Source organism: Thamnophis elegans, chromosome Z (assembly GCF_009769535.1).
Source record: "Thamnophis elegans isolate rThaEle1 chromosome Z, rThaEle1.pri, whole genome shotgun sequence".
NCBI lineage: Eukaryota > Metazoa > Chordata > Lepidosauria > Squamata > Colubridae > Thamnophis > Thamnophis elegans.
The window spans coordinates 383,484-411,440 of record NC_045558.1 but is presented as its reverse complement, the minus strand read 5'-3'; the positions used below and the strand labels follow the sequence as shown (position 1 = coordinate 411,440).

The 27,957-nt window shown below is 54.7% G+C and overlaps 1 protein-coding gene across 2 annotated transcripts; it reads right to left on the bottom strand.

Annotated features, from left to right (window-relative positions):
* Window positions 1–174: 174 nt before the first annotated feature.
* Window positions 175–26,394, bottom strand: NOS3 (nitric oxide synthase 3). 2 transcript variants are annotated; one of them, XM_032238010.1, is made up of 26 exons: window positions 26,267–26,394; window positions 24,131–24,233; window positions 23,865–24,010; window positions 21,292–21,454; window positions 20,928–21,019; window positions 20,699–20,840; window positions 19,639–19,778; window positions 18,939–19,113; window positions 17,389–17,490; window positions 16,867–17,061; window positions 15,364–15,437; window positions 15,050–15,194; window positions 14,352–14,456; window positions 13,151–13,218; window positions 11,697–11,813; window positions 11,352–11,526; window positions 10,592–10,721; window positions 10,028–10,106; window positions 9,161–9,348; window positions 6,992–7,161; window positions 5,667–5,877; window positions 4,663–4,750; window positions 2,880–3,001; window positions 880–1,028; window positions 484–678; window positions 175–381 (listed from the first exon to the last, which is right to left on the bottom strand). In XM_032238010.1, exons 1-26 carry the CDS (start codon window positions 26,374–26,376, stop codon window positions 256–258), a joined length of 3,510 nt encoding a protein of 1,169 aa, XP_032093901.1. In that variant the 5' UTR covers window positions 26,377–26,394; the 3' UTR covers window positions 175–255. The 2 variants fall into 2 exon arrangements, with proteins under 2 accessions (XP_032093901.1, XP_032093902.1); XM_032238011.1 differs by lacking the exons at window positions 175–381; window positions 484–678; window positions 880–1,028; ... (6 more) ...; window positions 10,592–10,721; window positions 11,352–11,526 and having other exon boundaries at window positions 11,727–11,813; window positions 13,151–13,255.
* Between the last annotated feature and the right edge of the window lie 1,563 nt (window positions 26,395–27,957).

Here is a 27,957-nt window from a genome sequence, read left to right as displayed (position 1 = left end):
GTCGTAAGCCGAGGACTCCCTATACACTTAGTAGCAGTTGTGGTGGGGAGCAACATTTTAAAGGTGCCCGGGTTCTGCTGGACAGCAGGTACAGATTTGTGCCCCCCGAGGTGCCCGGGTGGAAAATGAGATGGTTCTGCCAGAGAAGCAGACCCAACCGGCCACCCCACCCATCCAAGAAGGAAGGATGACTGGGAAGGTGACCACGTAAGGTCTTTAATGGGAGTCCCGAGAAGAGGGAGGGAGGTAAGGCGCTCAGGGCTCCGTCACGAGGCAGCTTTTCCGGCCCTGCTTGGAGAAGGAGAGACTTCGGATGCGCGACGCCACTTCCTGTGTGCGGAAGGTCAGGCCGAAGATGTCCTCGTGGTAGCGGTTTTGGTCCTGTGGGTGGGGGTCGAAGGACAGAGACACAAGTTGGACCCTGAGAAAGCAGAGCCAAGGCAAAGCTGAGCCACAACCTCTGCCCTCCCCCACCCGGCGTACCCGGAGTTCGCTGATGGCGTCGCCCGCCTCGACCAGCGACATCCTCCCTTCCTGCGCCAGGATCTGCTGGATGGTCTGCAGGACGCCCGTGGCCATGGTGACATCCCCACAAACGTAGACATGGCCCTCGCGCTGGCTCAGGACTTCGAAGACGTGGTCTGCCAGGTGCAGCCGCAGCAGGTCCTGTACGTAGGTCTGGGGGAGCAGACAAAAGAGCGAGTGGGGAACGTGTCCCGCGCTCGGCGGCCACCCCGTCAGGATACCTTCCTGGCCTCAGGGTCACCTCCGGGGACCAGGGACGTGTTTTTGTGTCTGCCAGTGGAGACTGAGGACGAGCGGAAGCTCCCCTGGGATAAGACACGGGTCATCTGAAGGAGGGAGGTTCCATTTGGCTACCTTGGGGTAATCGGGGTCTCGCGAAAAGCCGGTGAGGACACGATGTAAAGCCCCCTTTTCCTGCGCTTCTCGGATCTCCTCGCAGTAGATGTGGTCGTGCTGGGAGCTACGGCAGCCGAAGACCAGGGTCATCTCGCTGGTGGACAGGCCTGGAAGGACAAGGTAGCCTTCAGTAAGGCGTTCAACAGCGTAGACCACAATCGGCTTGTACTGGGTTTGTTCAAAGCACATCACGTCACACCAACCTTGTCAAAGTGACTAGGAGACCAGCGAAATGCCATAGAATACCTAGACTTCAATAAAGCATTGTTGTGGCCTGTTGGCCACCCCTCCCCTCTCCAGCAGCCGAGGAGGAGGAAGAGGAGGAGGACTGGGAGTCAGGGTCAGCATCAGGGCAACCTGGGAGCTCCGAGGGGGAAGAGGGAGGGGAGAGAGAGGCGGAGCCTGGGCTGTCTGTCAGCCTCGGAGAGTTAACAGCCTCCAGATCTGGAGGTGGTTGAAAAGAGGAGGAACAGCCGGGTCCAGTGCCTGACGTGTGGATGCGCAGAAGGGAGGGGAGAGGAGAGCAGGGGAAATCTATGGGCCGGTCCTTGGGACGGAAGATCCACTGCTGCTGGCGAAGCCCCACACTAGCTCTGGGGAGAAAAGGCAGGGGGCGGAGATGAATACGTGTGGCAGAGAAGTATTCATCTCCCAGCCGGACAGACCTTAGCCTGTGAGAGAAACTTTTCCGGCTGCTGGCATTCCTAATAAAGGAATAATTTGAGTTCAGGTCAGAGGGTCTGTCTGTGCCGTGTTTGGGGAGCTGGGTAAGAACGGACGTTCGACAGAGTAGACCACAACCTACTTCTTAGTAAACTAGAAAAATGTGGGACGGACGGCATCGCCACTAGATGGAGTTGTAACCGACTGACAAACTATACTCAACGAGTAGTCCTTAACGGCACAACATACACATGGAGCAAGCAGTGGGGTACCTCAAGGTTCTATCCTGGGCCCAGGACTCCTCAGTGGCTTCATCGATGACTCAGATGAGGGAAAGGAAGCAGAACTCATCAAATTTGCAGAGGATACTAAACTGCCAGGAACAGCCAACACTCCAGAAGACAATTTCAGGAGCCAAAAAGATCTTGAACAATGAAATTTAATGTGGAGAAAAGCCAGGTTTTACACCTGGGCAGGTACAAAGTAGGCTCAAAAACGGGGAGATGGACTTTAAAGTCCTATCAGACAATCCCTGAAACAAGTCAGCTTGTGTGCGGCAGCTGCCCAAAAGCCTCATGCAATCCTACGTTCTCTAAACAGAGGCGTAGAATCAAAATCACAGGAAGGGTTAATTGCGCTTTGTAAAGCCTTAGTAAGGCCATGTCCAGAGTGCTGCATCCAGTTTACAAAAAAGACATCGAGACTTTGGGGAAAGTGCAAGAAGAGCAACTGATTAAAGGCCTGGAGAACAAAACATCTGAAGAACGGCTGCAGGATTTGGCCAGTCTAGAGAAAAAAAGAACTGAGGGTGGGGGGAGACAGGATAGCAACCTTCCAGTGTTTGAGGGGCTGCCCCAAAGAACAGGAGGTCCACTTATTTTCCAAAGCACCAGGAGACGGGATAAGAAACAACAGATGGGAACTAACCAAGGAGACAAGCTACCGGGAATGAAGGAGAAACTTCCTGACGGTGAGGACAATTAACCAGGGGAACTGCTTGCCACCAGAGGTTGTGAGTGCTTCATCGCTGGAGGTTTTTATGAAGAAATTGGACTGCCACTTGTCTCAAATTGCAGAGGTTCTGCTTGAGTAGGAGGGTTGGATTAGATGACCTCCAAGGTCCCTGCCAACTCTGTGGTTCTGTAATTCTGTAAGGGTCTCCTGCTTGAGCAGCAGGTTGGACTAGAAGACCCCCCAAGTTCCCTTCCAGCACTGTTCTGATTGATTGACGTTTGTCAGCGACCACCAGCACCCTTCCCCTCTCCCCAGGACAATACCACTCCCCTCCGACTCACCTGTTGTCTCCATCTGGTGTTGCCGTTGCTGCCAGAAACCCCGGAATGGGGCGATACCAGTGCCGGGCCCCACCAGGATGCAGGGAGCCGTGGGGTCCTCCGGTAGCTGGAAATTTGGGGTGCTTTAGGGCCAAGAGAGGAAGCAAATTACTTGTGGGGTCTCTTCCAGTAGCCCTAATTATAATTGAGCCTTTCTGTTGACTGGCGAACCATGGGCGATACCCCTGCTGAGATGGCACCCCAAATGTCCATGGGTCTCCCCAGCAGATCTCCCCCCCTTTTGGTCCCCTGGCTGCAAGCTTCGGGGATTAAGGACTGCCTCCTATATTTTATAGTATGATTCACTTTGGTTTGGGGTCTTCATTAACCCACACCCCAAATTCTCCTGATGCAAAGACCACCAAAGAGACTTTGCTTGAACTCTGTGGTTCGGAAGGGATTATAGAGCAATTAATGCACTCCTGGGTCACCCATCCCATGGCGAGCTCCAGATATAATGGAAAACACGGCAGCTCCTGGCTGCCAGAAGACACAGAAACAGCAGGGGAGGGGGGGACTAAGGCCGTCTTCCCCCTCCCACCTTCCCTCTGTACAAGCAACACAGATCAGCCCCCTGCCTTCCTTCCTATTGGGTGGGGATGGCACTGAATCCCGAATCGGACATCTCAATTGCAGCCACCTCGGAACTGTGGAAGGACGACTGTCTTGGACAATGGGTTGGACTAGAAGACCTCCGAGGTCCCTTCCAGTCCTGTGAGTCTATGTTGCCTATGATCTACATTTGGATACTTGACAATGGACTCGTGTTTATGTAGGTTGCAATGTCCCGTGATCTCCTTTTGCGACCGTCAGACAAGCCAAGTCAAGGGGTGGGGAGTCCAGAGTCACTTAACAGCCATGTCACTAATTTAACACCCGCAGGGATTCACTTAAGTAATGTGGCATGAAAGGTTTAGGTTTAGGTTTAGGTTTCATTTTATTTATATGCCGCCCTATTCCCAGCGGGACTCAGGGCGGCGCACAAACCCAAGGGGGGAAGGGAAACACAAAAGCTACAAATACAAGCATTTAAAAATAACCAACAGCCACACAAATTGAGAGGGGAAGGGAACTCATCAACCCCAGGCCTGCCGACACAGCCAGGTTTTAACGGCTTTTCGGAAGGCCTGGAGAGAGGTGAGGGTCCAAATCTCCGCAGGGAGTTCGTTCCAAAGGGCCAGAGCTGCCACAGAGAAGGCCCTCCCCCAGGTGGTAGCCAGATGGCATTGGCTAGTGGATGGAACCTGGAGGAGGCCAGCCCTGTGTGATCTAATGGGCCTTTGGGAGGTAATTGGCAGCAGGCGGTCTCTCAAGTACCCAGGTCCAATACCATGAAGGGCTTTATAAGTGATGACTAGCACCTTGAAGCATATCTGGAGACCAATTGGTAACCAGTGCAGCTTGTGGAGGATAGGTGTAACGTGGGTGTACCGAGGTGCACCCACAATCGCTCGCGCGGCTGCATTCTGGACGAGCTAAAGTCTCCGAATGCTCTTCAAGGGCTGCCCCATGTAGAGTGGTTGTAAAACAGGAGGGAAATGACTTCATAAATTTCTCACTTGGCAACATAAAATTGTGGTGGTAAGTTGAGAACTAGCTGTATCTTGAGGGGGAGCAACTGCTTCAAAAACAGCCCCCCTTCATTTGAGAGCATCTCAGCACAATTGCCCTGGAAAGAGGCAGGATGTGTTGGAGAGAAAAAAGTATGTCAAAGGACTCCAGTTCCCATCGGGAGCTCCCTTACCTTCGGACGAAAGCTGGCACCATCTCGCCCGGAGAGAGCTGGGACAGCCATGTGGAGCAGACTCCGTAGTGCATTGGGCCCTTCCCATCTAGGGGACAAAACAGACACACCATCATGAGCCCCATGGAATTGCCTTCTACCCACCAGTTTCCTCGCCCCTGGATAATTGAACAATTCAATTTCATTTCTTTTTTAAAAAATTAAAAATTATTTTAATATTTATCATTCATGTTTTATTTGGTCCCTCCTGTTGCATCCTTTTATGATTCTATTCCACCATTATTTTATATTACTGTAACTCTTGTCAGGTAGACAGTTGTCCTGAGGCAAATTAGCCATAGCAAGTTGCCTCACAGTGAGTTGTCCCTTAGCGAGTTGTCCTGAGGTGAATTGGCCGTAGCAAGTTGCCTCACAGCGAGTTGTCCCATAGCGAGTTGTTCTGAGGCGAATTGATGGTGGTGAGTTGTCTCACAGGAAGTAATTCGGAGGCAAATTGGCCGCAGCAAGTTGTCCTGAGGCAAATTGGCCATGGAGAGTTGTCTCACAGCGAGATTTCCCTCAGCAAGTTGTCCTGAGGCAAATTGGCTGCAGTGAGTTGTCTCACAGTGAGATGTCCCTTAGCGAATTGGTCTGAGGCAAATCGGCTGTGGCAAGTTGTCCCACAGCAAGTTGTCCTGAGGTAAATTGGTTGCGGCAAGTTGTCTCACAGCAAGTTGGCCCAAAGCAAGTTGGCCCACAGTGAATTGGTTGCAGCAAAGTGCTCTAAGGCGAATTGTCCTGCAGCCAGTTTCCCGCAGTAAGTTTCCCTCAGCGAGTTGTCCCGCAGCAAGTTGGCTGCAGCAAATTACCTGTGGCAAGTTGCCTATGGCCAGATGGGCGTGGTGAGCTACCCATGTCCAGATGGGCATTGTGAATTATCATAGCCCCGTGCTGTAAGAGAGAGGATCATGGAAATGCCAGTTATCTTCCCTCTGAGGCGCCCCAATGTCCTCCTGCCCACTTACCCTGACTGCGGTAGTTGAGCACGGCTACCGTGAGGTGCAGCTCTCCCGCGTGGGCGTCAGGCGCAGAGCTGACAGAGTACTGGCGGGCCTGCAGCAGGGGCAGCTGGGTGAGCAGCAGCGAGGTGGGCAGTGCCACTGAGGGGAACTCCTCCAACAGCTCCACAACCGTCGGGCACCGGAACCACTTCCATTCCTCATAGAGAAGAGAGTCCTGCAGGCAGAAGAATCGGCACTCAGGACGGTGACAGATCGTGAAATCGGGGAAAGCGAAGCACAGCTGAGCCCGGGATGGGCACCAAACAGCTCTTGGAGGGGAAACTACCACACCGTTGCACTCATTTCACACCCTAGTAAAGTTATGCTCAAAATCCTACAAGCAAGGCTCTAGCAGTATGTGGATCGAGAACTACCAGAAGTACAGGCAGGCTTTCGAAGAGGCAGAGGAAGGAGGTATCAAATTGCCAACAAACACTGGATCATGGGGAAAGCTAGAGAGTTCCAGAAAAACATCTACTTCATTGACTATGCTGAAAGTCGCTTGCTCCTGCGGAGGAAAGTGATGGCAAACCTAGACAGCATCCTAAAAAGCAGAGACATCACCCTGCCAACAAAAGGGCATCTAGTCAAGGCTGTGGTTTTCCCAGTTGCAACGGATGGCTGTGAAGGTTGGACCACAAGGAAGGTTGAACGCCAAAGAATGGAGGCCTTTGAACTCTGGTGCCGGAGAAGAAGACTCCTGCATTGAGTCCCTTGGACTGCAAGGCCATCCAACCGGTCAGTCCTAGAGGAGATCAACCCTGGCTGCTCTTTAGAAGGCCAGATCCTGAAGAGGAAACTCAAAGACTTTGGCCACCTAAGGAGAAGGAAGAAGGACCCCCTGGAGAAGAGCTGAATGCGGGGAATGATGGAGGGCAGAAGAAGAAGAAGGGGACGGCAGAGAAGGAGGTGGCTGGACGGAGTCCCCGAAGCAGTTGGCCTGAGCTTGAATGGACTCCAGAGGATGGGAGAGGACAGGAAGTCCATGGGGTCGCAATGGGTCGGACACCACTTCATAACTAACAACAAACCTTTCTGAATGAATAGCAGAATAACACAGGTGGAGGGGACTTTAGAGGTCATCTAGTTCAACCCCCTGCTCCAAGGTCCCTTCCAACTCTTATAGTTCTGTAAGGGTCACCTGCTTGAGCAGGGGGTTGGACTAGATGACCTCGGAGGTCCCTTCCATGAATCTGTCCTAGGGTCTTCTGCTCGAGCAGGGGATTAGACTGGATGACCTCTGGGATCCCTTCCGACTCTGTGATTCTCCGTCCGAGCGCCGTCCCTACCTGGCTGAGCCGTTGTAGCTTCTCCCGCTCAACTCGGTCTTCGGCCAGGGTGGCCAGCAGCTGGAGCAGCTGTGGGCTGGGCGCCGTGGTGATGTCCAGGAAGTAAGTGAGCGCCTGGCGCAGCGTGCAAGGGGGCAGGCGGTGGCTGGGCACCCACATCCGTTTCACGCCTACGACGGAGAGAGAGAGAGAGGGCGGTGGAGTGAAGCGTGACACGGGCCCCCAAGCCAGACTCCAACTCACGCCAGCACTCCTCGACATACGACAGTCTGTTTAGGGACTGTTGAAAGTTTCAACAGCGGAAGGGAGCTAGAGAAGAAGATAAGGAGAAGATAGAGAACCCAGAGGATGAACTATTAAATGGAAAAGGGGAGGGAAAGAAGGGGAAAACAGAAAAGAAGATATTAAATATATAAGTCTATATTCAAGAGCGAGATATAAAGGGTGGGGAAAACATAGGATAGATCAGCGAAGGGAAGGGACTAAGAAAGGATACCAAATTACTTTTTGGGTTGGTGGGAAGACCATCCCAAGGAAACATAAACTGAGAATTGAAAGAGACAACAGAAAAAGAAAGAGAGGAGGAGAGAATGAGAGGAAGAGGAGGGGAGGAAGAAAGACGTAAGGAGATGAGGAGGGAAGGGAGAAAAAGAGAAGGAGAGGATAGGAAGGGAAAGAGGAAGAGGAAGAGTAGGAGAAAGGGAAGGGAAGAAGGAAGGGGGAGGCGAGGAGGAAGGAAGGAAGGAAGAAAGGAAGAAAGAAAGTAGAGAAGGGAGGGAGGGAGAAAAGAAAGGAAAAATAAGGCGGAAGGGATGGTAAACAAAGCAACCCAAACTGTATATTCTAACCTATTAAATGAAATAATAAATGTATAAGACTGACAAACGTAAAGGAGAATAACAATTATGTGAACTTAAAATGGAATGTAAGAGAATAAAAAAAAAAAAAGTTGGGGGAAAAAAGTTTCAACAGCAGTGAAAAAAAAGTGTTTTTCACACCGTTGCGGCATCCCCGTGTCCGAATTCGGATGGCCGTCCGAGCACAGTCAACGGGGCAGCCATTGAACTAACCTGACGACTGTAGGGATTCGCTTAATGACCATGGCAAGAAAGGTGGTAAAACAGGACAAAATTCAGAACCATCACAGGGGGGCCTCGACTTAAGACTTTTCATTTAGTGACCGTTTGAAGTCTCGACAGCAGTGAAAAGAGTGACTTGGGGCTGTTTTTCACAATTACGACCGTTGCAGTATCCCTGTGTCAAAATTCGGATGCTGGCAACAGACTCGTATTTACGACGGTCACAGTGTCCCAGGGGTCACATGATCCCCTTTTACGACTGTCTGACTAGCACAGTCAATGGGGGAGCCACTTAATGACCATGCAACAAACCTGACTGGGGGGGGGGTTGCTTAATGACCATGGCAAGAAGGTTGTAAGACGGGACAAAATTGAGAACAATTATTTCACTCAACAACCAAACTTTTGGGCTCAATCCAGGTTGTAAGTCGAAGACTTGCTGTAATTCTGGGCTCAATTGTCATAAGTCGAGGACTACCTGCAATTTTGATCTCAACTGTGGTCATTAGTCGAGATTCGAGAGCTATCTGTAATTCTGGGCTCAAATGTCATAAGTCAAGGACTACCTGACATTCTCATCTCAATTGTGGTCGTAAGTTGGGGAATGATCTGCAATTTTCACCTCAATCATTGTAAATCAAGGACTCCCTATAATTCTGGTCGCAATCGTGGCCGTAAGTCGAGGGCTCCCGGCGGGCTCTTGTCTCCCCCCCCCCGGGTGGCGGGTCTGGGTATTTCAGGGGTGGGTTCTGGCTGCTGCTACTGCCGGTTTGCTCAGGGACGCCCTGTGCGCTTGATGCATGTTTGATGCGCGCTATGAGTGCACGTACAGTACTAAAAAAATGCTTCTGTGCATACGCAGCAGCAAAAAACAAGATGGCGGCGCGTGGCAGGCCGAGTTACTTCCTACTCGGTCGAACCGATCAAACTGGTAGGAACCCACCTCTCGGGCATTTGCTGAAAGGCAGGCACCCCTGTGGTCTCGCACGCCATTTTTTTGTATAGCTGGCCCTCCCTGCATTTGGCACAGACATGCAAATCAGGGCAACAGGCTCCGCCCCCGGGACTCATCTGTCTTCCCAGCTCTCACCCTCGGTGCCCGCCTCCAGGGTCTCCACGGCGACAGGTTCCTCAGCCGGCGGGGGGTCCTGGACTAGCTGCATCAACGCCTCTACCAGGTCCGGCCGGTTGGCGGGGAAGATGCTGACGTGGTCGCCAGGTTGATACTGCAGCTCCGGTTGGTCTCCCAATTGTAACCGTACCAGGATGGTGGCCCGGCTGGTGGGAGGGGGCAAGGCGTCAGTGAGTGTGGAGCCCCCCACGCCAACTGAATCGATGCCAAGCGGGGTTCCAAGAATGAGCTCCCTGAAGGTGGTTGCATTGGGACTCCTGCACTGCACCCCAGGGTTGGACTACATGGCCTCGGAGGCCCCCTCAACTCTACGTCTGCAGGTGAAATACAGGTAACCCTCGACCAACCAAAGTTCATTTAGTGACCATTTTTTCCAGCACTGAAAAAGACCATTTTTCACCCTTACGATCAGCGGGATTGCCTGAGACCAATTCAGACATTTGGCCAATGACTACGATTTAGGATGGTTGCAGGTATCCCGGGCTCGGGTGAGTCTCCTTTTGCAACCTTTGGATGAGCCAAGTCAACAAGGAAGGCAGATTTGCTCCATGACCATGTGACTAATTTAAAACCACTGCAGGGATTCATTTAATGACCATGGCAAACAGGGCAAACCTCACTGAGTGAATGTCTCTCTCAGCGACATAAATGCGTGGACGTTGAGGAGTATCTGTATCTCCCTGGAGTTGAGCTTAGCCGTGGGAGATGAAACCAGGAGAGCAGAGAGGAGGGAGGGGGGGGGTTATGGAATTCAGGAGGGGCCCTTCCACCCACCACCTACCTGCAGAAGGGGGGCACCGCCCACCCCACCCTAAGGACTCTCACCCAGAATCGGCGCTCTGCAGGTTCTTGACCGAAATGATGTAGCACGGAAACACCTTGCGTTTGTGCATCTTTGTCAGATCTGGGGTGGGGGGGGTCACAGGGAGAGAGAACGGGATGGTTCAGCCATGAAGGTGAGGGGGGTATCTCCCCCCAGGGGTCTCCCCACGCTAAAGCCAGGCCTTCCTAAAAAAGAGGGGTGCACCATTTCTGGCCACAAAGGCCCTCCACGTATTTTAGGAGTGGGTGGACACAAGTGACCTGGGGGAAGGACAGCTGGTGCATCAAACAGGATGTTTTGGAGGGGAGGGAGGAAGAGGACAAGGGGGAAGGAGGGAATGGTTTCGTCTGTGCACTACTTGCGCACATGCAGCTCCGTGTGCTCCCACTTGTGTGGCCCGATTTTGCAACCAGCCACAGCCTGACATCGAGCTGAGGAACCGGAGCTCAGGAACACCACCAAGCTACGCGCTCAGCCGCACTGCCCAAAAAACCCAGCCAAGTTGGGCAAGTTGAATCGGGGGGAGTGGGGAGGGAGGGGCTACTCTGACCGTCCCCCTCCTCTACCTGCCAGGAGGTCAAAGGTGCTGCTGGGCTGGGCCAGGACCCGGTGCCGGTTGCGCTTCCAGCTGCAGCGGTTGGAGAAAACCTCGGTGGAGACGGAGTCGGACTCTACGCAGAAGGTGTCACAGGCGGCCTGCAAGGAAAAATTTGGAGGAGGTCAGAGAGGGGAACCTGCTAGCAGCCCCCAGACCCCCCCCAGGTGCATCTTCTGGGCAGGTTACAGGTAGTCCTTCACTGACGATAGTTTGTTTAGTGACCATTCAAAGTTACAACGGCAGTGAACAAAATGACTCGGGACCATTTTTCACACTTTCAATCATCCCGATGGGTCACGCGATCAACATTCAGATGCCCGGCAACTGACCTCTTTATGATGGTCACAGTGTTGCAGGTTCACATGATCCCCCATTTGTGACCTTCAGTCGAGCAAAGTCAGTGGGGGAAGCCAGATTCACTTAATGACCGTGTGAGTGACTGAACAACAGCAGTGATTTGCTTAATTACCGTGGCAAGAAAGGTCATAAAAAGGGGGCAAAACTGATCTCGCAAATGTCTCACTTAGCAATGGAATTTGGGTCGTACATCGAGGACTACCTGCACAGCTGGCCATTAGGTGGCAGCGATGCCCTTCCCAAGGAGATGGGGAGGAGCCCAAGTGTTTACAGGAACACTTGGCTGTTTCTGAGCAGAAGGGCCCCAGGGAGGAAGGGGTTCACTTTTGAGGGGCTTGGGGGGGGCAATCCTGCCACTGCCCAACACCCACCTTGAAGACGCTGGAGGCCCAGGTGCGAAAGGACTCCTCCTGGCCGCAGAGTTCGTCCCCTTCGCCCAGAGGCAGGATCCGCTCACCACCCAGCTCCTCCAGCCGGGTGTCCACTGCGTGGGCGAAGGCACAAAAATGGGGGTATGCGCGAGATCCCAGCCCAAAGACGGAGAACCTGAGGAGACAAAGGGGGTCCTGAGCGGCTTCTCCTCTTTGGGGCTCGGCTGAAACTGTGAGGAGGGGGGGCTCTTTGCCTGACTCTCGTAAACGAAGGAACCGTATTTGCCCACCCCCAGCAAGACTTGAGTTGGGGTCCCATCTCCTGCCTGGCTGCCCGGAACCCACCTGAGGGTCCCCAGGGCCCCGGCACAGTCGGTGTTGCTGGACTCCCGGCGTTTCCTCTTCCAGAAAACCACCGAGGGATCAGACTGGGAGATGCTGTTGAAACGCATCTTGTAGCTCCTGAGGGACAGAGAGAAGGAAGGGGAGGAAGGAAGGAGGGAAGAGAGGGAGGGAGGGAAGGAGAGAGAGAGGAGGGAGGGAAGGAAGGAGGGAAGAGAGGGAGGGAGGGAAGGAAGCAGAGAGAGAGGAGGGAGGGAGGGAAGAAAGGAAGGATAGAAGGAGAGAGAGGAAGTAGGGAAGGAAGTAAAGAGGGTGGGTGGGAAAGAGGGAATGAAATGTGGATGGGAGAGAGGGAGGAAAGGAAGAAGAAAAGAGAGTGGGAGGAAGAAAGAGAGGGAAAGAAGGGTGGGAGAGAGGAAGGAAAGAAGGCGAGAAAGAGCCAGGAAGGGAGGGTGGGTACAAGGAAGGATAGAAGCAAGGAAGGAGAGAGAGAAGGAGGGAAGAAAGGAAGAAAGGAGGGTAGATAGGAAGGAATGAATGGTGAGTGGGTGGGAGGGAGGGAGGGAAGGAAGGAAGAAGAAAAGAGAAAGAGTGGGAGGAAAGAAGGAAGGGGGTAGAGAGGAAGGAAAGAAGGGAGGAAGGAAAGAGAGAAGAGGGAGGATGAGAGGAAGGAAGGAAGATGGAAGGAGGGGGAGTTGTAAGTAATTAAATTTAATGCCATAAATATTAGTAGATGTAAGCCATACAGATCATAACTCTTTGGGGGCTCCTTCATAATGTATTAAAAGTCGGAAGGGTCCTGAGCACAAAAAGTTCCAGAAGTGGGGTCAGAGCATGGCTTCTGATGCTTGGGACCAGAGGACGCCAACATCTGGAGTAGCTTTCCAAAGACCCTTTGCACTTAAGGTAAGTGGGAAGTAGGACTCCATTTTAGGGGCTGCCCAGATGTTTGAGAAAGCAACTTATGGGAACCAAGATCTCATAACTCACCTTCCCGGTCTTGTCTCTCCCAACTATGCTGGACTTCAAGTCCCATAAATGTGGTGGGGGTCCACCACCTTTGGGGAAAGGGGCTCTAATGCCACTGATCTGCTACAATGTGGGATGGGTCTTCCTGTGGTTCCCATTATAATCCCATGTGGGTTGACTCACAAGGACCCCCACCATCCAGATAGCAGACGTTTCCTTCAGGCCTTCAAAGAACTCCAACATCATTCTTTCCAGAATGTGTCTTCATTGGGCCTTCTCATGATACACAATTGTTCAAAAAGCTAATTCTCTCCACAACCAAGCTCTGAAGACCTTTCCTGCTGAGGGTTCCTTGGCCAGGTGAGGGCCAGGAGGAGGTCCTCTGGAGGAAAAGGTCCAAGCTGAAGGACCTTCAACCAGGCTCCAGCAGCTGAACCCACAGCTGATTCAGAAAACACCTTGGAGAGAGAAAATATAGCAAGGCTTACTTCTGAAACTCCGGCTCAACAGCTCCGAGATAAGGACAAGACATCTCCATCAAGGCCTTGGAGAAACTCTGGAATGAGAAAGAACCAACCAAGGAGAGAAGCAACCTAGAACGAAGGAGAAACTTCCTAACGGTGAGAACCATTAACCAGTGGAATATCTCTAGATGTTGTGGGTGCTCCACCAATGGAGGCTTTCAAGAAGAGATTGGACAACCAGTTGTCTGAAAGGGTAGAGGGTCTTCTGCTTGAGTAGGGGGTTAGACTAGAAGAGCTCCAAGCTCCCTTCCAACTCTGTGACTCTACGTCCATGCATCTGAAACAGATTTGAGGTCTCCTTTGCTCCAAGGAAGAACCCAACCAGCCAGGACTTGCTGAAGGACGAGATTGGGGAGACTTGGTCCTACCTGAGGGAGCAAAACTCTTCTGTGGACATCCATCCATCCAACCACCATCATCCCCAGCGCACTGGGGGGAGGACAGCAGAAGAAATAAGGGGCAGCCTTGTCAACAGATGGGAGTGACTGCTCAACTTACCCTAGGCTGCCCTGGCTAGGAGGCCTGATGGGTTAATGTCCACCTCATCCGTGAGACAACTCCGGAAGAAGAATTTGCAAACTCCAATGAGCCAGAAGAAGACCTCAAAAGTGCTTCCCCAAAAAGCTGCTGGATTTTCTTGGGTGTTTTTTTTCCTTGAAAACCTTTCGCTTCTCATCCCTTCTTCTGTTCTGAAGCTTCTTCTGTTCTTCAACCTTCTTCAGAACTTTGGAAGTTCTTCAGTTGAGAAGTGAAATGTTTTCAAAGGAAGAACCCAAGAAAGTCCAGTTGCAACCATGAGGCAACCATGACCTGGAGGATTGAGAATCTCCATAGGCATGGAGCCAGAAAGGACCACCGTATCTTCTGGAGAAGATAAGTCAAAGCCTCCAGATGAGCGTGTCTCAGCCTTGGTGACTTGAAGATGAGTGGACTTCAACTCCCAGAATTCCCCAGCCAGACTCCAGACTCCTCCAATTCTCAGGTTGGCTGGGGAAATCTGGGAGTTGAAGTCCACACTTCCTCCATTCACCAAGATGGAGGAACACTGATCTGGAGGCCGACTGGGGGATTCTGAGAGTTGAAGTTCACGTATCTTCCAGTCATCAAGGTTGAGAGACCCTTGTCCAGATGGTCCAACCGCTTTGTCCCACATTAAGGCCGTTACCTCTCCATTTTCAGGTGGGTCCCCATTGCCAAAAGTGCTTGTGACCACCAGAACGAGGGTCTCGTGCTCCAAGGACACCACGTCGTATTCATCGAGGCACATCACCTGTAGGGCGAGACACGGAAACAGCAGGAGATGGAAACATGAACATCTTCCATCTCTACCCACCAGTGACAGGGACCCCCAATTGTTGATGGTATCTGCTGAGGATTTCTGAGATGGAGGTTGGCCATAGGGGGAAAGGAAGGGCTGTTCTCCTTTCCTATACCCTGCATGGCATCGTCAGTGAGATGTTCTCCTGGACCAGACGGAAGGTAGCGTGTAGGTCAACCATGACCCAGTCTGGAAGAGTTGGGAGCTCCATCCCAGGTCCCTCACTGAAAATGTGTCAACCAGTTGACTGGAAAGGCCTTGTTTCAACGCGACCTGGTAGTAGCTCTTGCATTCTCTGAAGATTCTCCTTGACCAACCAACCTTCTCCCACAGCGATGGACACCAAAGTCCAGTGGGGCATAGACCATGCCTGACCCAGGTGTGGACTTCCTGAACCCAGATCACATAACTTCTCCAGCCCCAAGACCCAAGAAGGTCTTCCCCCACAGTGCTGGGAAGGTCCCAATCCATGTGTCTTCCACCTTCTTCTCCAAGAAGCATCCCGTGGAGCTTCCCCGAATGAGGAGGGGTCCCGGTGGGCTCACCTTGGGGGCGAAAGCTGACTGGAAGAGTTCCTTCAGGTTGAAGGCGTAGGCCTTGGACTTGCCCGTCTCTGAGGCATAGAGGATGGTGGCTTTGACCCGTTGGGCCATCACATGACCCATCAGCTTGGCGGAGATCTTGACGGCACTGGTGACAGAAAGGAGAGCGGGATTGTGGAGAGACGGGCTTGAGAGGTCCAACCCATCTCTGACTTTGAACGGGGGGGTGGGTGGGTCACAAGACCAATGGGGCAAGCCTTCTTCTCCTCTGGTGGACCTGCTAGGTTTGGAGAACTTGAGGAAGGAGGGGGACTTACTTGGCGATCTCTTTGAAGGTCTTCTTCCGGGTGATGGTGGTCCCTTTGGGGATGTAGGACTTCCAGGGGTCAGCCTGTGGGGAGAGAGGGTCTCTTCAGGGGGGGGAGGGCAGGGGAAGATCTGAGACTCTCAGATGGGTGAAGAGGGAGGAGATGAAGGCCTCCTAGCTGTCCTTGAGGTCCCAGAGACTCGGGGAGGCCTCAACTCTCAACAGAATCCTCCGCTTAGGGACTGTGGGAAATTACGGCCTGGGACAAGTGAGCTACGATTGGTCAGACATGGCCAAGGATCAAAATCCAGGGGCTCCTCCTCCTCCTCCTCCTCCTCCTCCTCCTTCTTTGTCTTTTTTCCTCATTTCTGTTTCTCTTTCTCCCCCTCCTTTCTCCCCCTCCTCCTTTTGTCCTTTTCCCCTCTTGTCCTCTCCTCCTCATTTCTCCTTTTCCTTCTTTCTTTTTCCTTCTCCTTTCTGTTTCCCCCTCTTTCCCTCTTGTCCTATCTGTCTCCTTTCTCCTTCCCCACCTTTTTTCTGCTTTCTCCTCCTCCTTTCTCCTCTCCTTGTCCTTCTTTCTCCTCCTCCTCCTCCTCCTCTCTTCCTATTCCTCTTCTTCTCTTGTCATCTCCACCTTTCTCTTTCTGGTTCTCTTCCTTCTTTCTCCTTCTTTTTCTTCCTTCTTGCCATTCTCCCCCTCTTCCCTTCTTGTCCTCTCTTTCTTCTTTCTCCACCTCCTCCTTTCTCCTTCTGCACTCTTGTTCTCTCCTTCCCCTTCTCTTTCTTTCTTTTTCCTTCTTCTTTCTCCTCCTCCTCCTCCCCCTCCCCTCTTGTTCTCGCCTTCTCCTTTCTCTTCCTTCTCCTTCTTTCACCTTCTGGGTCTCCTCCTTCCGTGGGGGTGCAATGGTTAGAGCGCAGTAGGGCAGGCTCCTTCTGCCAACTGCCAGATGACTGCAATTTGGCAATTCAAACCACACCAGGCTCAAGGTTGACTCAGTCTTCTGTCCTTCCGAGGTTGGTAAATGAGGATCCAGATTGTTGGGGAGGGGGGGGGAGCTGGCTCTATAAAACCGCTTAGAGAGGGCTGTAAAGGGCTGTGAAGCGGTATATAAGTCTGCAATGCTATTCTCCTTTCTCTTATTCCTTCTCCATTTTGTTTTTTCCTTCTTCTCCTCTTCCTCTCTCCTCCTCTCCTTCTCCTTCTTGTTCTCTTCCCTCTTCCTCCTCCTCTTTTCTCTTCTTCCTCTCTTGTCCTTCTCCTTTTTTCTATTCCTCCTTTCTCCTCCGTGTCCTTCCTGCCATTCTCCTCCTCCTCCCCCCCCTTCCTTCTTTCGTAACTCAGCTTCGTGGCCATCTGTCCTCTTCCCTTTTTCTCTCCCACAAGAGTCTTTCAAAAGTCCTCTCAGCATAGCGGAGCAAAACCCACAAGGAACATCAGATGAAGGAAGCACAGCCCCCTCCCCATCAGTGAACCCAGGGTGGGGGAGAGGGGGCGTGGAGGTGAGAGACCCACCTGGTATCGGAAGCCGGGGGAGAGCTGGTAGTTGACCAGCTCCTGGTGGAAGACGGGGGTGAGGCTGCCAGAGATGGGGGGCACCAGCCAGACCCAGTCAGCGGGGCAGCCCCCCCGGATACGCTGCTCGTTCTCCAGGTGCTTCATGAAGGACTCTGACACGGCGTGGTGGTCCACAATGGTCACTTTGGCCAGCTGCAGAGAAGGGCCAAGGGTGGGGTCCCATTAACCATCACCCACCACACCCCTGAAGCTCTCTTTCCCTTCCAGACCCCTCAACGGTGAAAGGAAGGGTGGGTGGGGTCCTGCCCCCCCACACAGACCACACAAAGCTGCTGCCAGCTTAAAAGAGAGGGGGGGGAATGAGAGAGTAAGAAAAAAAGGGAGGAAGAAGGAGAGAGGGAGGGTGGAATGACAGAAAGCAGGGCCACATTCCCAGAAACAAACATCTCACATGGTGACCGAAATGCGCAGTTCAGTGGCCGTCGTAAAGTGAGGACTCTCTGTCCTGACACCCCCTACCTGAAAGCTGTGCAGCACAGCTACGTTCATCTCCACCGCCGCCTTGTCCTTCCAGAGGGAGAGGGTGGTCCCCGTGTCCAGCCCCATCTTCTCAGCCACGCCCTGCAAGGAACTCTCCGGTTATGGGAGGCAGGAATAATGGAGAAGCAGGAACAGACTTTACAGGGGGTCTGTCCGGGATCTCCAGCAGCTCCATTTGCAGGGAGAGGTTGCTGGTGTTTGTTTGTTTCTAACCCATTTTTAATATTTATATAAACAACTCAAGGGGGCAAACATATCCAACGGATCTTCATCTTCCTATTTTACCCCGTAACAACAGCCCTGTGAGGTAGGTTGCCCTGAGAGAGAGAGGGGCTACTCCAAAGTCACTCAGCCGGCTTTCATGCCTAAGGTGGGACTAGAACTCCCAGTCTCCTGGTGATTGGCCCAAAGTTGCCCACCCGGTTGTCATGCCTAAGGCGGGACTAGAACTCCCAGCCTCTTGCTTTCTAGTCTGATGCAGGAACCAATAGCCCAAACTGGCCAGGACCTCATAGACCAGAGATGGTGAACCTTTTTTGGCTCGCGTGCCAAAAGCGGGGGGAACGCAGGGGGGTCATGAGTAGCCGTGCCACACCCATAATTCTATGTGCAGGACCCCATGCATGCAGGACCAGTGCCCCCCCATTTTTGGCATTCTTTTTTCACCCTCCCCAACCCCCCACCCCGAAACCTCCAGAGCGCAAAAAACGGGCCCTATGGGCAAACCAGGAGTTCAGGCGTGGGCTTCTGGTTTGCTCACAGGGCCGGTTTTAGCCCTCCGGAGGCTTCAGCGTGCGCATGTGCACTGGCCAGCTAACAGGGCAACACCTCGCGTGCCCTGACAAATGGCTCTGCGTGCCAGAGGTTCTCCATCACGGCCACAGACCCTTGCAAGGGGGCTGCCAAAGGCTGTTGCTTTGGGGGAGCTCCGGGAAGATTCCCCCCCCCCCGGGGCCAGTCTAAGTGCCCCCCAGTTCTGTGCAGGTTCTCCTTTTCTATTAGAGACCTCCTGATGCCCAGGGTTGGAGAGCCCAGCCAGGTGAACCAAACAATTACAGCTGTCCTCGACTTACAATGATTCATTTAGCGACCATTCGAAGTTACAACAGCACTGAAAAAAAAGGAGGACCATTTATCACACGGTCGTTGCAGCATCCCCACGGACACGTGGTCGAAATCCGGACGTTTGGCAACTGCTTCATACTTATGACCGTAGCAGTATCCCAGGGTTATGCAGTCCCCTTTTTGCAAACAAAGTCAATGGAGAAGCCAGACTCACTTAACGACCGGGGGACTAACATATCACCGGGAGGGATCCAACAACAGTGGCCAGAAAACCTGTCAGACTCACATATATCCTGCTTAACAACGTCCACTTCATGTATGTCTCGCTTAACAGCAAAAATGTGGGGCTGAACTGTGGTCATAAAGCGAGGACTACCAATATAGGGCAGAGACTATCTAAGGGGCTGGATCTCCCCCCCCTCTTTTCTCAGAGCCTCAGACAGGGCATCGGAAAGTCCACTTACCTGCAAGAGGTTGTAGCGGTGGGAGTCGCAAAAATCACGCATGCCGATCTCGCAGCCCACGTACCAGCCGCTGAACGGGGCGGCGGGGAACTCCAGACCACCGATCTCCAGCAGCATGTTGGCCACAGCCGGGAGGGCGTACCAGCGGAGGCCCAGTTCTTCAAACCACGGTAGCCTGGAGAAGACGAGCAACAGTTGAAGACGACCAGGGCACGAAAGTTGAAAGGTTAGGGAATCCCCGGAAGAGTCCTTCGTCCAACCACAAAGAGACTCTGTGCCCGTAGACCAGGGGTGGATTCTGGCAGGCACTACTGCCTGTTCGCTCATGTGTGCGCTTGATGTGCAGAACTAAAAAACAAGATGGCGGCAGTGCCACTGCAGCCCCGGGAACCGGTTCGGGGGCAGATCGACAAACCACTATCGGTACAAACCCACCACTGTCGTAGACTCTTCCAACCTGGTGCCCTTGGCCACGGCTCTGCCGTTGGCAGCATGCAGGCCATTAGCTGTGGCAAAGGGGGTGGGCGACCCCATCCCACAGATTTAGAGGGCATCAGACAAGGGGCCCAAGCGGCCCACCAGGCTGTGGAGTGGCTTTCATCAAAGGAACTTGACCCCTGTGCTCCTGGGCTCGTCCGAGACTCCCCAGAGACCACTGTGCCCCCCCATTTGGGGTCCTGATCAGGCCAGCTGGACTCACGTGGGGTGGATGATGGGCACCTCCAACACCAGCTCAGGGGGCAGGACGAAGAGTTCGGGGTCCTCGTCTGGAGCCTGCAGCAGCAGCGGGAGGACGTCGAATCGGCCATTAGGGGGATGCCAGCCGTACTGGATGCAGAGCTGGGGTAGGGGACAAAGAGAACAGCAATGGGGAGGTGGTCCCCAGGAGTCAGTCTGCTTCACCCTCCCCTCGCTGGCTTTGCCACCAGCCCTGAGCCCCTCCCCCCCTCCCTACATGCAGACCCTACAGGGAAACCGTATGGGCCAAGATGGCAATCTTGCAGTGGGCACTACGAAAGGGGGTAGGATGCCCCTGTGTTTGAACTGGATGGAGGTAGATGGGGGGTCCAGGCTCCTTCCAGGGTGGGCAGGTCAGGATCCAGCAGGAGACCCCCCCCCCTCATTCAGGCACAAGGCAGAAGGAGCAGAGGATTTGGGGGCGCAGGGCTGAGCCTGTTTCGCCATCGATTTTCAATACAGGTGAACTTACAACCACAACTGAGTCGTTAAATGAGACAATTGTTCGTGAATGTGCCCCCCCCCTTGGTTGACTTTTCTTCCTGGAGTTGTTACATAATGCTGCCATAGTTGCAAGTATGAAAAACGGTTTCAAGTCGCGTTGTTCCGTTTTGTTGAAACTTTGAACTTTCAACTTTAATAAGATTAAAGTTGAATAGCTACTAAATGTTGTAAGTGGAGGACTACCTCAACGTGTCACATTTAGTGTTTTTCATACTTGATGGCCATTGTAACATCTGTGTGGTCATGTGATCCAAATTCAGACACTGAGAATTGACTCCTATTTATGACGGTTGCAATGTCTCGGGGTCACATGATCCCGTTTTGGGACCTTCCGACAAGTGAAATCAGGGCAGAAGCTAGATTCACTTAACAGCCATGTGACTCCCTTAATGGCAGTGATTCACTGAACAACCGTGGCAAGAAAGGTCGTGAAAAGGGACTGAACAACTATTTCACTTAGCAACAGAAAAATTAGGCTTCCTTTTAGTCGTAGGTTGAGGACGACCTGCCCTGCTCACCTCGGTGAGCTCCACGTTGGCCGGATCTCCTAAGACAGAGCCGTCAGGCTGATTGTACCCGGCATAACGGATGAGCTGCTGGTTCCAGATGCGGAAGTCCCCACGTCCTGCCACCCGCGGGGGAAAGATGGTGATGGCCGACCTGGTGAGAAGGAAGTGAGGGAGAATCATCAGCGTTTGCCAGAGGGCCCTTCTGCCGCAACCTTCAGTCTGTGCCCACAGGGCTCACCGGAGGTTCCCGCGGTTAGTGGCGTAGTTGATATGGGTGCAGAGGAAGGTGTACATCTCCTGGGCACTGGTGATGTCCCGAGCGTCAAAGACCTAGTGGGAAGGAGAGTCAAACGGGGAGCAGGGATGCCCATCTTTTTCCCCGCCGGTAGGCACCCGGTGGACCAAAGTTCCCCGTAGAGGAGGGGCTGCAAGTGGGGAACCCCGAGAGACGGATCCAGACAAAGACCTTCAGCCTGGTACCCCCTTGCCAGCTGGAATAGGGGAGCCTTTATCACGGACCCCCGTCTTCCCATGGGTGGGTGGGTTCTGCCCGTGGGAGCCCAGCAAGGCGAATGATTTCAATCCCGCCACTCCCAATGAACCTGCAGCTTGTTCCACTGGATGCGGCCCAGACAGCGTGCGGCATTGCGCCAGGCGTGCTTGGCACCGAAGACCAGCTCGGCCTCCAGCAGCTGGTAAGTGCCGGTGGTGGCGATCTGTTGCTCCACCTCCTGGAGACGTTGGTGGTGGGCCTGGGACTCGGCCCTGGGGAGAAAAGAAAGGACCAGAGGGGTTTCCGTACGGTGTTTCTCTGCCACTTCGGCTCGAGGCAACCGCCGTAGGAGGTTGGAAGAGAATCCGGCTGGCTGCCTCTTTCCCGGTTTCTGAGCTAAAGATGCCAACGCCTTCTGTCACCCCTGCTAGGCGGGCAGGGGGAGTCCAAGGACACCCCCTCCATGCAGGTGGGTAGATGCCCAACCAGGCCGGGAAAGCAGCTGAAATGTTAGTGCCCACCCGCCAGCCTCTACAGGGAGCCTTCAACTTATGACTACAATGATGCTTGTCGGCATCGAAGAAAACTTGGGCAGCCAGTCGCTGCGGGGGGGGGAAGACACTGAGGATTCCTGCAGGGGGGGACTCGAATACAGTTCCCAACCCTTTCCGGGTTGGCGGTCCGCAGCAGGGGAAAGGGGGGATGGATTTGTGTGAGGTGCAGGCGAGCGCCGCTTCCTTGCACGAGTGAGACTGTGAGCCCCCACAACACGCACACGTGTGTCACCGTGAGCCCCTGTGATGTTCACGCGAGTGGAACCATGGGGCTGTGCAACCCTCATGCGTATGAGCCCCGGTTGCAAATAGGTAGTCCTCGCCATATGACCACAATCGAACCCAAAACTTTGGTTGCCGAGTAAGACATTTGTGAAGGGAGTTTCGTCCCCCGCTTTACGACCTCATGCGCCAGGTTTCTTAAGTGCATCGCTGCAGTTGTTAAGTTGTTAAGTGAATTTTGATCCCATGACTGCAGGGATGCTGCCACCGTCGTAGGTACTGTTCTAAAGCGTCAGAACGGTCACTAAGTGAACTATCGTAAGTCAAGGACTAGCTTTTATCCCCGGTCACAGGGATCTCAAACTGCTAGGCCAAGCCAGGTGGTTTTTGTAAGCCAGGAATCATGGCTAACAGGTTGCTGGGACCCCCCTCTGCCTGAAATCATAGAGCTGAACTGGACCTCAGAGGTCATCTAGTCCAACCCCTGCCCAAGGCAGGAGTTCTCATAGATAGTTCTCGATTTGCGACTGAGATTGTACGATTCGCCAAGGGCTCAGAGGCCCCTTCCCCTCCTAAAATCATAGGGTTGAAAGGGACCTCAGAGGTCATCCAGTCCAACCCGTCCATACAGGCAGTCCTCAACTTATGGCCCCAAATTTATGTCGCTAAATGAGACATTGCTAAAGTGAGTGTTGCCCCATTTAAGGATTGCCAACATTGTTAATTCCCACGGTGCTTCAATCAGCCACCCTGTCGTTAAATGAATCTGGCTTCCCCATATTACTCTGCTAACGGGGATCCATGTGATGCCCGGAACATCACAACTGCCACAAATCAGAAGTGTCCAAATGTCAATCCCGCGACCGTGGGGGGAGCGACGACGGTCATAAGTGTGAAAAACAATCCTGGGTCTCTTTTCCAGAGCACCGTGGTCTAGTCACTAAGCGAGCCATCGTAGGTCGAGGACTCCCTGTACCAACATCTGTGTCTGATCTTGACAGAGCGGGAGGGGGGGGCTGTGCCCCCCCTGGGAGAAATAGGGGAGGGGCCTGTCCTGAAAGGAGGGGCTTAGTGTAGGAAAACGGCCCTGCCGTGTGGGACATCACCAGTCCCCGCTTTGGGTAAATTTCCAAAACTGAGATTGGCGGGGAGAGTTTGGCCTCCCCTCCCCCGCCTCCTTGAAAGTTGGACAAGTCAGGGCGGGGACGATGGGCTTTGGTGTGTCCCATTCATTATTTATTTCTCTTTCCATGCCTGGCCAGATAAGATTTTCCAGGCTGGGATGTTTTTACAGGGGGCGGGGGAGACCCAAGCGGGACGTCCCAGGCTGGGAGGAGTGGGGAGGGGTCCGGAAGAGACGCTGGGCTGGGCCAGGCTGGGAGAGGAAGGAGCTCCGATAAGGCGTCCGGCACAAACAGGAGCAGCAGGCTTCCTGTGCCAGGCAGGGGCCCAGTGGGCAGGGGGTCCAGAATGACAGAAGACCCCCACACACACCCAGGGGTCTCTGTGCCTGCTTGGTTCACAGGAATTGGGGAAGGGGGCTTGTCTGACAGCCGGGACCCTAATGGGGAACAGCCGGAGGCTCTGATTTTACAAACTTTTTCCCTTGCTTCCTTCTGGGTGCCCGCTTGGCACCCCGAAAGCCTGGCGGATCAGGGCGGGTTGCAGAGATCCTGGCACCCCTTGGGAAAGTGGAGTGCCAGGACCTAGGCTGGTGGGCATGGAAAGAGGATGGGGTATCCCCTGGGAAAGTGGGGTGCCAGGGTCCGGACTGCCAGCCTGCATGGAGAGAGAATGAGGTGCCCTTTGGGAAAATGGGCTGCCTAGATCCAGATGCCCCATTGGCACCGGCCTTCCCGGTGGGCAAAGGTGAGGGTGCCCATTTTCGGGGCTGCCCAGGACTTACCGCTTCATGGAGCTGTAGTAGAGGGTGATGAAATCCCGGGCCATGGGCAGCAGCTCTTCCTCCGAGCGGACACCGTCTGGCCCGGACAGCATCTGTTTCGGGAGCATGGCAGAGCCCAGGCAGCGTCTGGCACTGCATGGCACCTCCTGGAAGGGGCAAAGGGGGCATTTCTGTGGCGGGCAAGAGGGCAGGGGAGTCTGGAAAGCCTCCCCCATTTCCCCCTCTCCACTGCCAACGTCCCTCCCCACCGTCGCGGGTATCCTCACCTGCCTGGCTTGGGCGCTGAGCGTGTCGTACAGAATTGTGCCCGTCTGCCAGTTCTTGATCCGGGCGTAGCGGGGAGGGTCGGCGGGGCGCTCAGCTGGCAAGCTGTAGGGAGGGGGGAGGAGAGAGAGGGAGGGGAGGTAGCTACAGAGAGATTCCCCCAAAATGAGAGGGAGGAAGATGCCCCCTGGGCAGAATAATGGATGGTGCCCTACCCATGCCTTCTAAATGACTGGCATTGGGGCATGGTGCCAGCTTGTGATGTGATAGGGGGGGCAATGGTGCATTTGGACATCTGAGACCCCCAAGAAGCCCCCAGCTGGCTGGCACCCTGCCCATCTCCCTGGCAGACCAATGGATGGTGCCCTACCCATGCCATCTCCAGGGCTGGCATCAGGTCATGTTGCTAGGCTGGGATGAGGTGATAGGGGGTCCCCCAAAGGGGCATTTGGGCAAAGGGGACCCCAAGGAACCCCGGGCTGGCTGTCAATCTGCCCACCATCCCAATGGGTGTAGGTGCCAGCAGGAAACATCCGTACCGTCTCCAGGGCTGGCATCAGGGTATGGTGCCATGATGGGTGGAGGAGGTGGAGGGGCCCCCAAAGGTGCATTTGGACAACGGAGACCCCCACAGAGACCCCAGCTGGCTGCCACTCTGCCAAGCCCCCTGGAAACTCAGTGGATGGGGCATTGAGCAGTGCCCAGTTCATGCCATTTTGAAGACTGGCATTGTGCCAGGCTGGGATGAGGTGAGGGAGAGAGCTGGAGACCCAGAAGATGCCCCCCCCCAAAGACTCATCCTGCCCAGCCCTCTGGCATCCCAATGGACGGAGGTCCCAGCATTGCCCTGCCTATGCCAAGGCTGGCATCGGGGCATGGGCAGGCTGGGACAAGGCGAGGGAGGGGGCTGAAGTTTCAGCAGTCCCCCACAAAGATGCCCTGGGCACAGAGACCCCCTACTCAAGGAGACCACCAATAGGGGGCATTTGCTCTTCCCAGGGGGGGCTTTGGGCACCTCCCAGGAATGGGCAGTCTCTCCGGTGGTCCTAAGCCCCCCCCCCCGCCCCGTGGTAACTTTGAACGCTCGCTAAAGGAACTGGTGTTCTGGGATTCTGCGAGGGTCTTCCGCTGGAGCAGGGGGCTGGACTGGATGACCTCCAAGGCCCCTTCCAAAGGGAAGGGGTCTTCATCCTGGGTTTCAAAGTGAGGAAGGGGCTGCCACTCTGACAGGTGGCTGGGCCTGAGGGCCGAGGAGCAGGGGTCCTCCCTGCCGTGACCCCACCCTATTCGGAGGGGGGGAGATCGTGGACCCTGCCCCACCGCAGCCGGCACTCCTGGGCAACCCCTTCCTCCTTTCAGCCCCCTCCCCACAATATGCTTGCCAGGAAGTCTTCCCTGGGGTCAGCACCAGAGGAAACAGGGTCCGCGGGGGGGGGGGGTAGCAGGAGGAGGAGGACGAAGAGTCCGGGGATCGAGACCTCCTTGCAGGGGAATTTCGGGGGGGGGGGGAAGCGGAGGTGGGGGACCCACCCGTGCCTGGGCTGTCCAATGCACCTTCTAAGTATGTGGGGTGAGTTAAGGGGAGGGTGGGGCATTCCCAAGCAGGTCCGAGCCTTGCTGGGGTTCAACCGTGGCTGATTTTAGCCTTTGGGGGGCTCTCAAGGCCCCTTTGAGCCCCCCCCCCGTCGGGGGGTATTTCAAGCCTGTGGGTTGAAAACCCCCTTTCGCCTCATGGGTTTCAATCCCGCTCTCCTCCCCAGTGTCAGGGTTCAAGCCGCTTCTCTGTCCCTCCCCTGGGTTTAACCCCCCCCCTAGATTTAAAGCCCCCTCCCCTCGTCGGTTTGAAGCCCCCTCTTCCCTTTGCCCATAGATTTAATGCCCGCTCTCGCCCTCTCTGGGATCACAGCTCCTTCTCCCCTCCCCCTTGTGGGTTTAAAGCCCACTCTGACCCCCCACCCAAAGTAACTCCACGGGTGGGCTTTTCTGCAACCATGCCCCCTCCCCAAAGGGAGATCCCCTGCAGAAGTGGGACGGGGGCCGGGAACGTCCCTCCATCCAGCAAAGCTCGAAGCCTCTTCAGGGGTCCCGATTCTGGGAAAAGCCCACCTTCCCCTCTCTTCCCACCCACCCCCCCTGACCTGCTCTTGCCGCCGGGGTCGCTCTCCTCCGAGGTGGAGGGCCGGTGCCGGGAGCAGAGCGTGCGCCCGCGGGCGCCGGGCTGCGCGGGACCCCCGGGCCAATTCCCCATGCTCCGCTCGCTCCGACTCTCCCGCGAATGGCAGGAAATCCTGCGCTTTTCCTACGGCCGGGAAAGGCGGGTGGGGAGGGGGCCCGGAGGAGGAGGAGGAGGAGGAAGAGGAGGGTCCGATCATGCCCGACAGCCAGAGGGGTCCGGACACCCTCCAGGCATCTAGACGAGCCCCTGCCTCTTCCCCCTCCTCCGATCGTGTTGAGGGTCTCCAGAAGTGGAATGGGGAAGGGACCGGTGGGAAGGAGGGGGGGGGTTACGATCTTGCCAGCTGTTGAATGACACCCCAGTGGGGTCCGGAAACCCTCCGGGCATCTAGATGGGCCCCTGCCTTCCCCTCCTCTTTCCTTGTGCTGAGGGTCCACAGAAGGGGGGGGAGAAGGGGGCCCCATGGGGCAGGAGGAGGGTCCGATCCTGTTCGCTGCTGAATGATACCCCATGAGGGAGGGGGAAGCAGCAGGATCTCTGCTGCTTCCCCCTCCCTCAAGGGTACCGAGTGTCCCCAGAAGTGGGGTGGGGGTGGGGGTGGGTCAGAGTGGCTGCCCCCCAAGGCATGGCAAGAGTGGCTTAGGGTTGCTGTTTTGGTGTGCCACCATGAGGGGAGGGGGCTACACCCCACAGGGGCAGCAGTGATCTCGGGAGTGGGAATCGTGTGTGTGTGTGTGTGTGTGTGTGTGTGTGTGTGTGTGTCTCTTTGGCCTGCCCTCAAACCTCCCCCCCCATCCCCATCAGTCCCGAACAAGGCTGGGGTTATTTTGGGAGGGTCCTGCGTTCTCCCCCCAACTGAGAGAGACATATTGATGCAGGGGATGGGCTAGATGACCTCCGAGATCCCTTCCAACTCTGTGACTCTATGATTCTGTAAGGGTCTTCTGCTTGGGCAGGGGGTTGGACTAGATGACCTCCTGGGTCCCTTCCAAGCCATTTATTCTGCGAGTGTCTCCTGCTTGGGCAGGGGGTTGGACTAGATGACCTCCTGGGTCCCTTCCACCTGTGCCATTCTATGATTCTGTCCGGTGATTCTGTGTGTTCGTTTGTGTCATTGCGGTTTTGTGGCAAAGGAAGACGAAAGAAGCCGTTGCCGTTTGAGTTGGGAAAGATGGAGCCTGTTCCGCCCCCCCTCCCCAGCACCCCAATCCTTGGAGGGGGAGGGAATCCAGCCATTGGAGACCCCCCACCCATCTCCCCATGGAGGACCCTCCCCAGATCCTCAGCCTGGCCACGGGGCCTGCCCAACGCAACCAGAGGAGCTGTGTCGTTGTTCCAGGGTGTCGGAGACGGGAAGCCGCACCTCGCATTTCCTTCCTCCGTCTTGGTTGCGTCCTGGCTGGGCCACGTGTGCAGCTCCACAACGACAAGGCTACACACACACACACCGAAAGAGATGCCCAGAGAGCTTTCCTTTGGATTTGGATCGGGTCACCACGGGGAGGTTGCGACCGTCATAAGTCTGAAAAATGGATGTCAGACATAGGGGTCTCCTGCTTGAGCAGGGGGTCAGCTTAGATGACCTCCAAGGTCCCTTTGAATACTGTGATTCTGTAAAGGCCTCCTTCTTGAGCAGTGGGTCAGCCTAGATGA

Excerpts from the sequence above, each read along its gene's own strand:
- NOS3 (XM_032238010.1), bottom strand. The coding sequence starts at position 26,376 with ATGGGGAATTGGCCCGGGGGTCCCGCGCAGCCCGGCGCCCGCGGGCGC. Across the intron at positions 15,438-16,866 it reads CCCCCGGCTTCCGATACCAG|GCTGACCCCTGGAAGTCCTA; the intron begins GTGGGTCTCTCA and ends CTCTCCCCACAG. Across the intron at positions 10,722-11,351 it reads GGGCCTCCAGCGTCTTCAAG|GCCGCCTGTGACACCTTCTG; the intron begins GTGGGTGTTGGG and ends TTTTCCTTGCAG.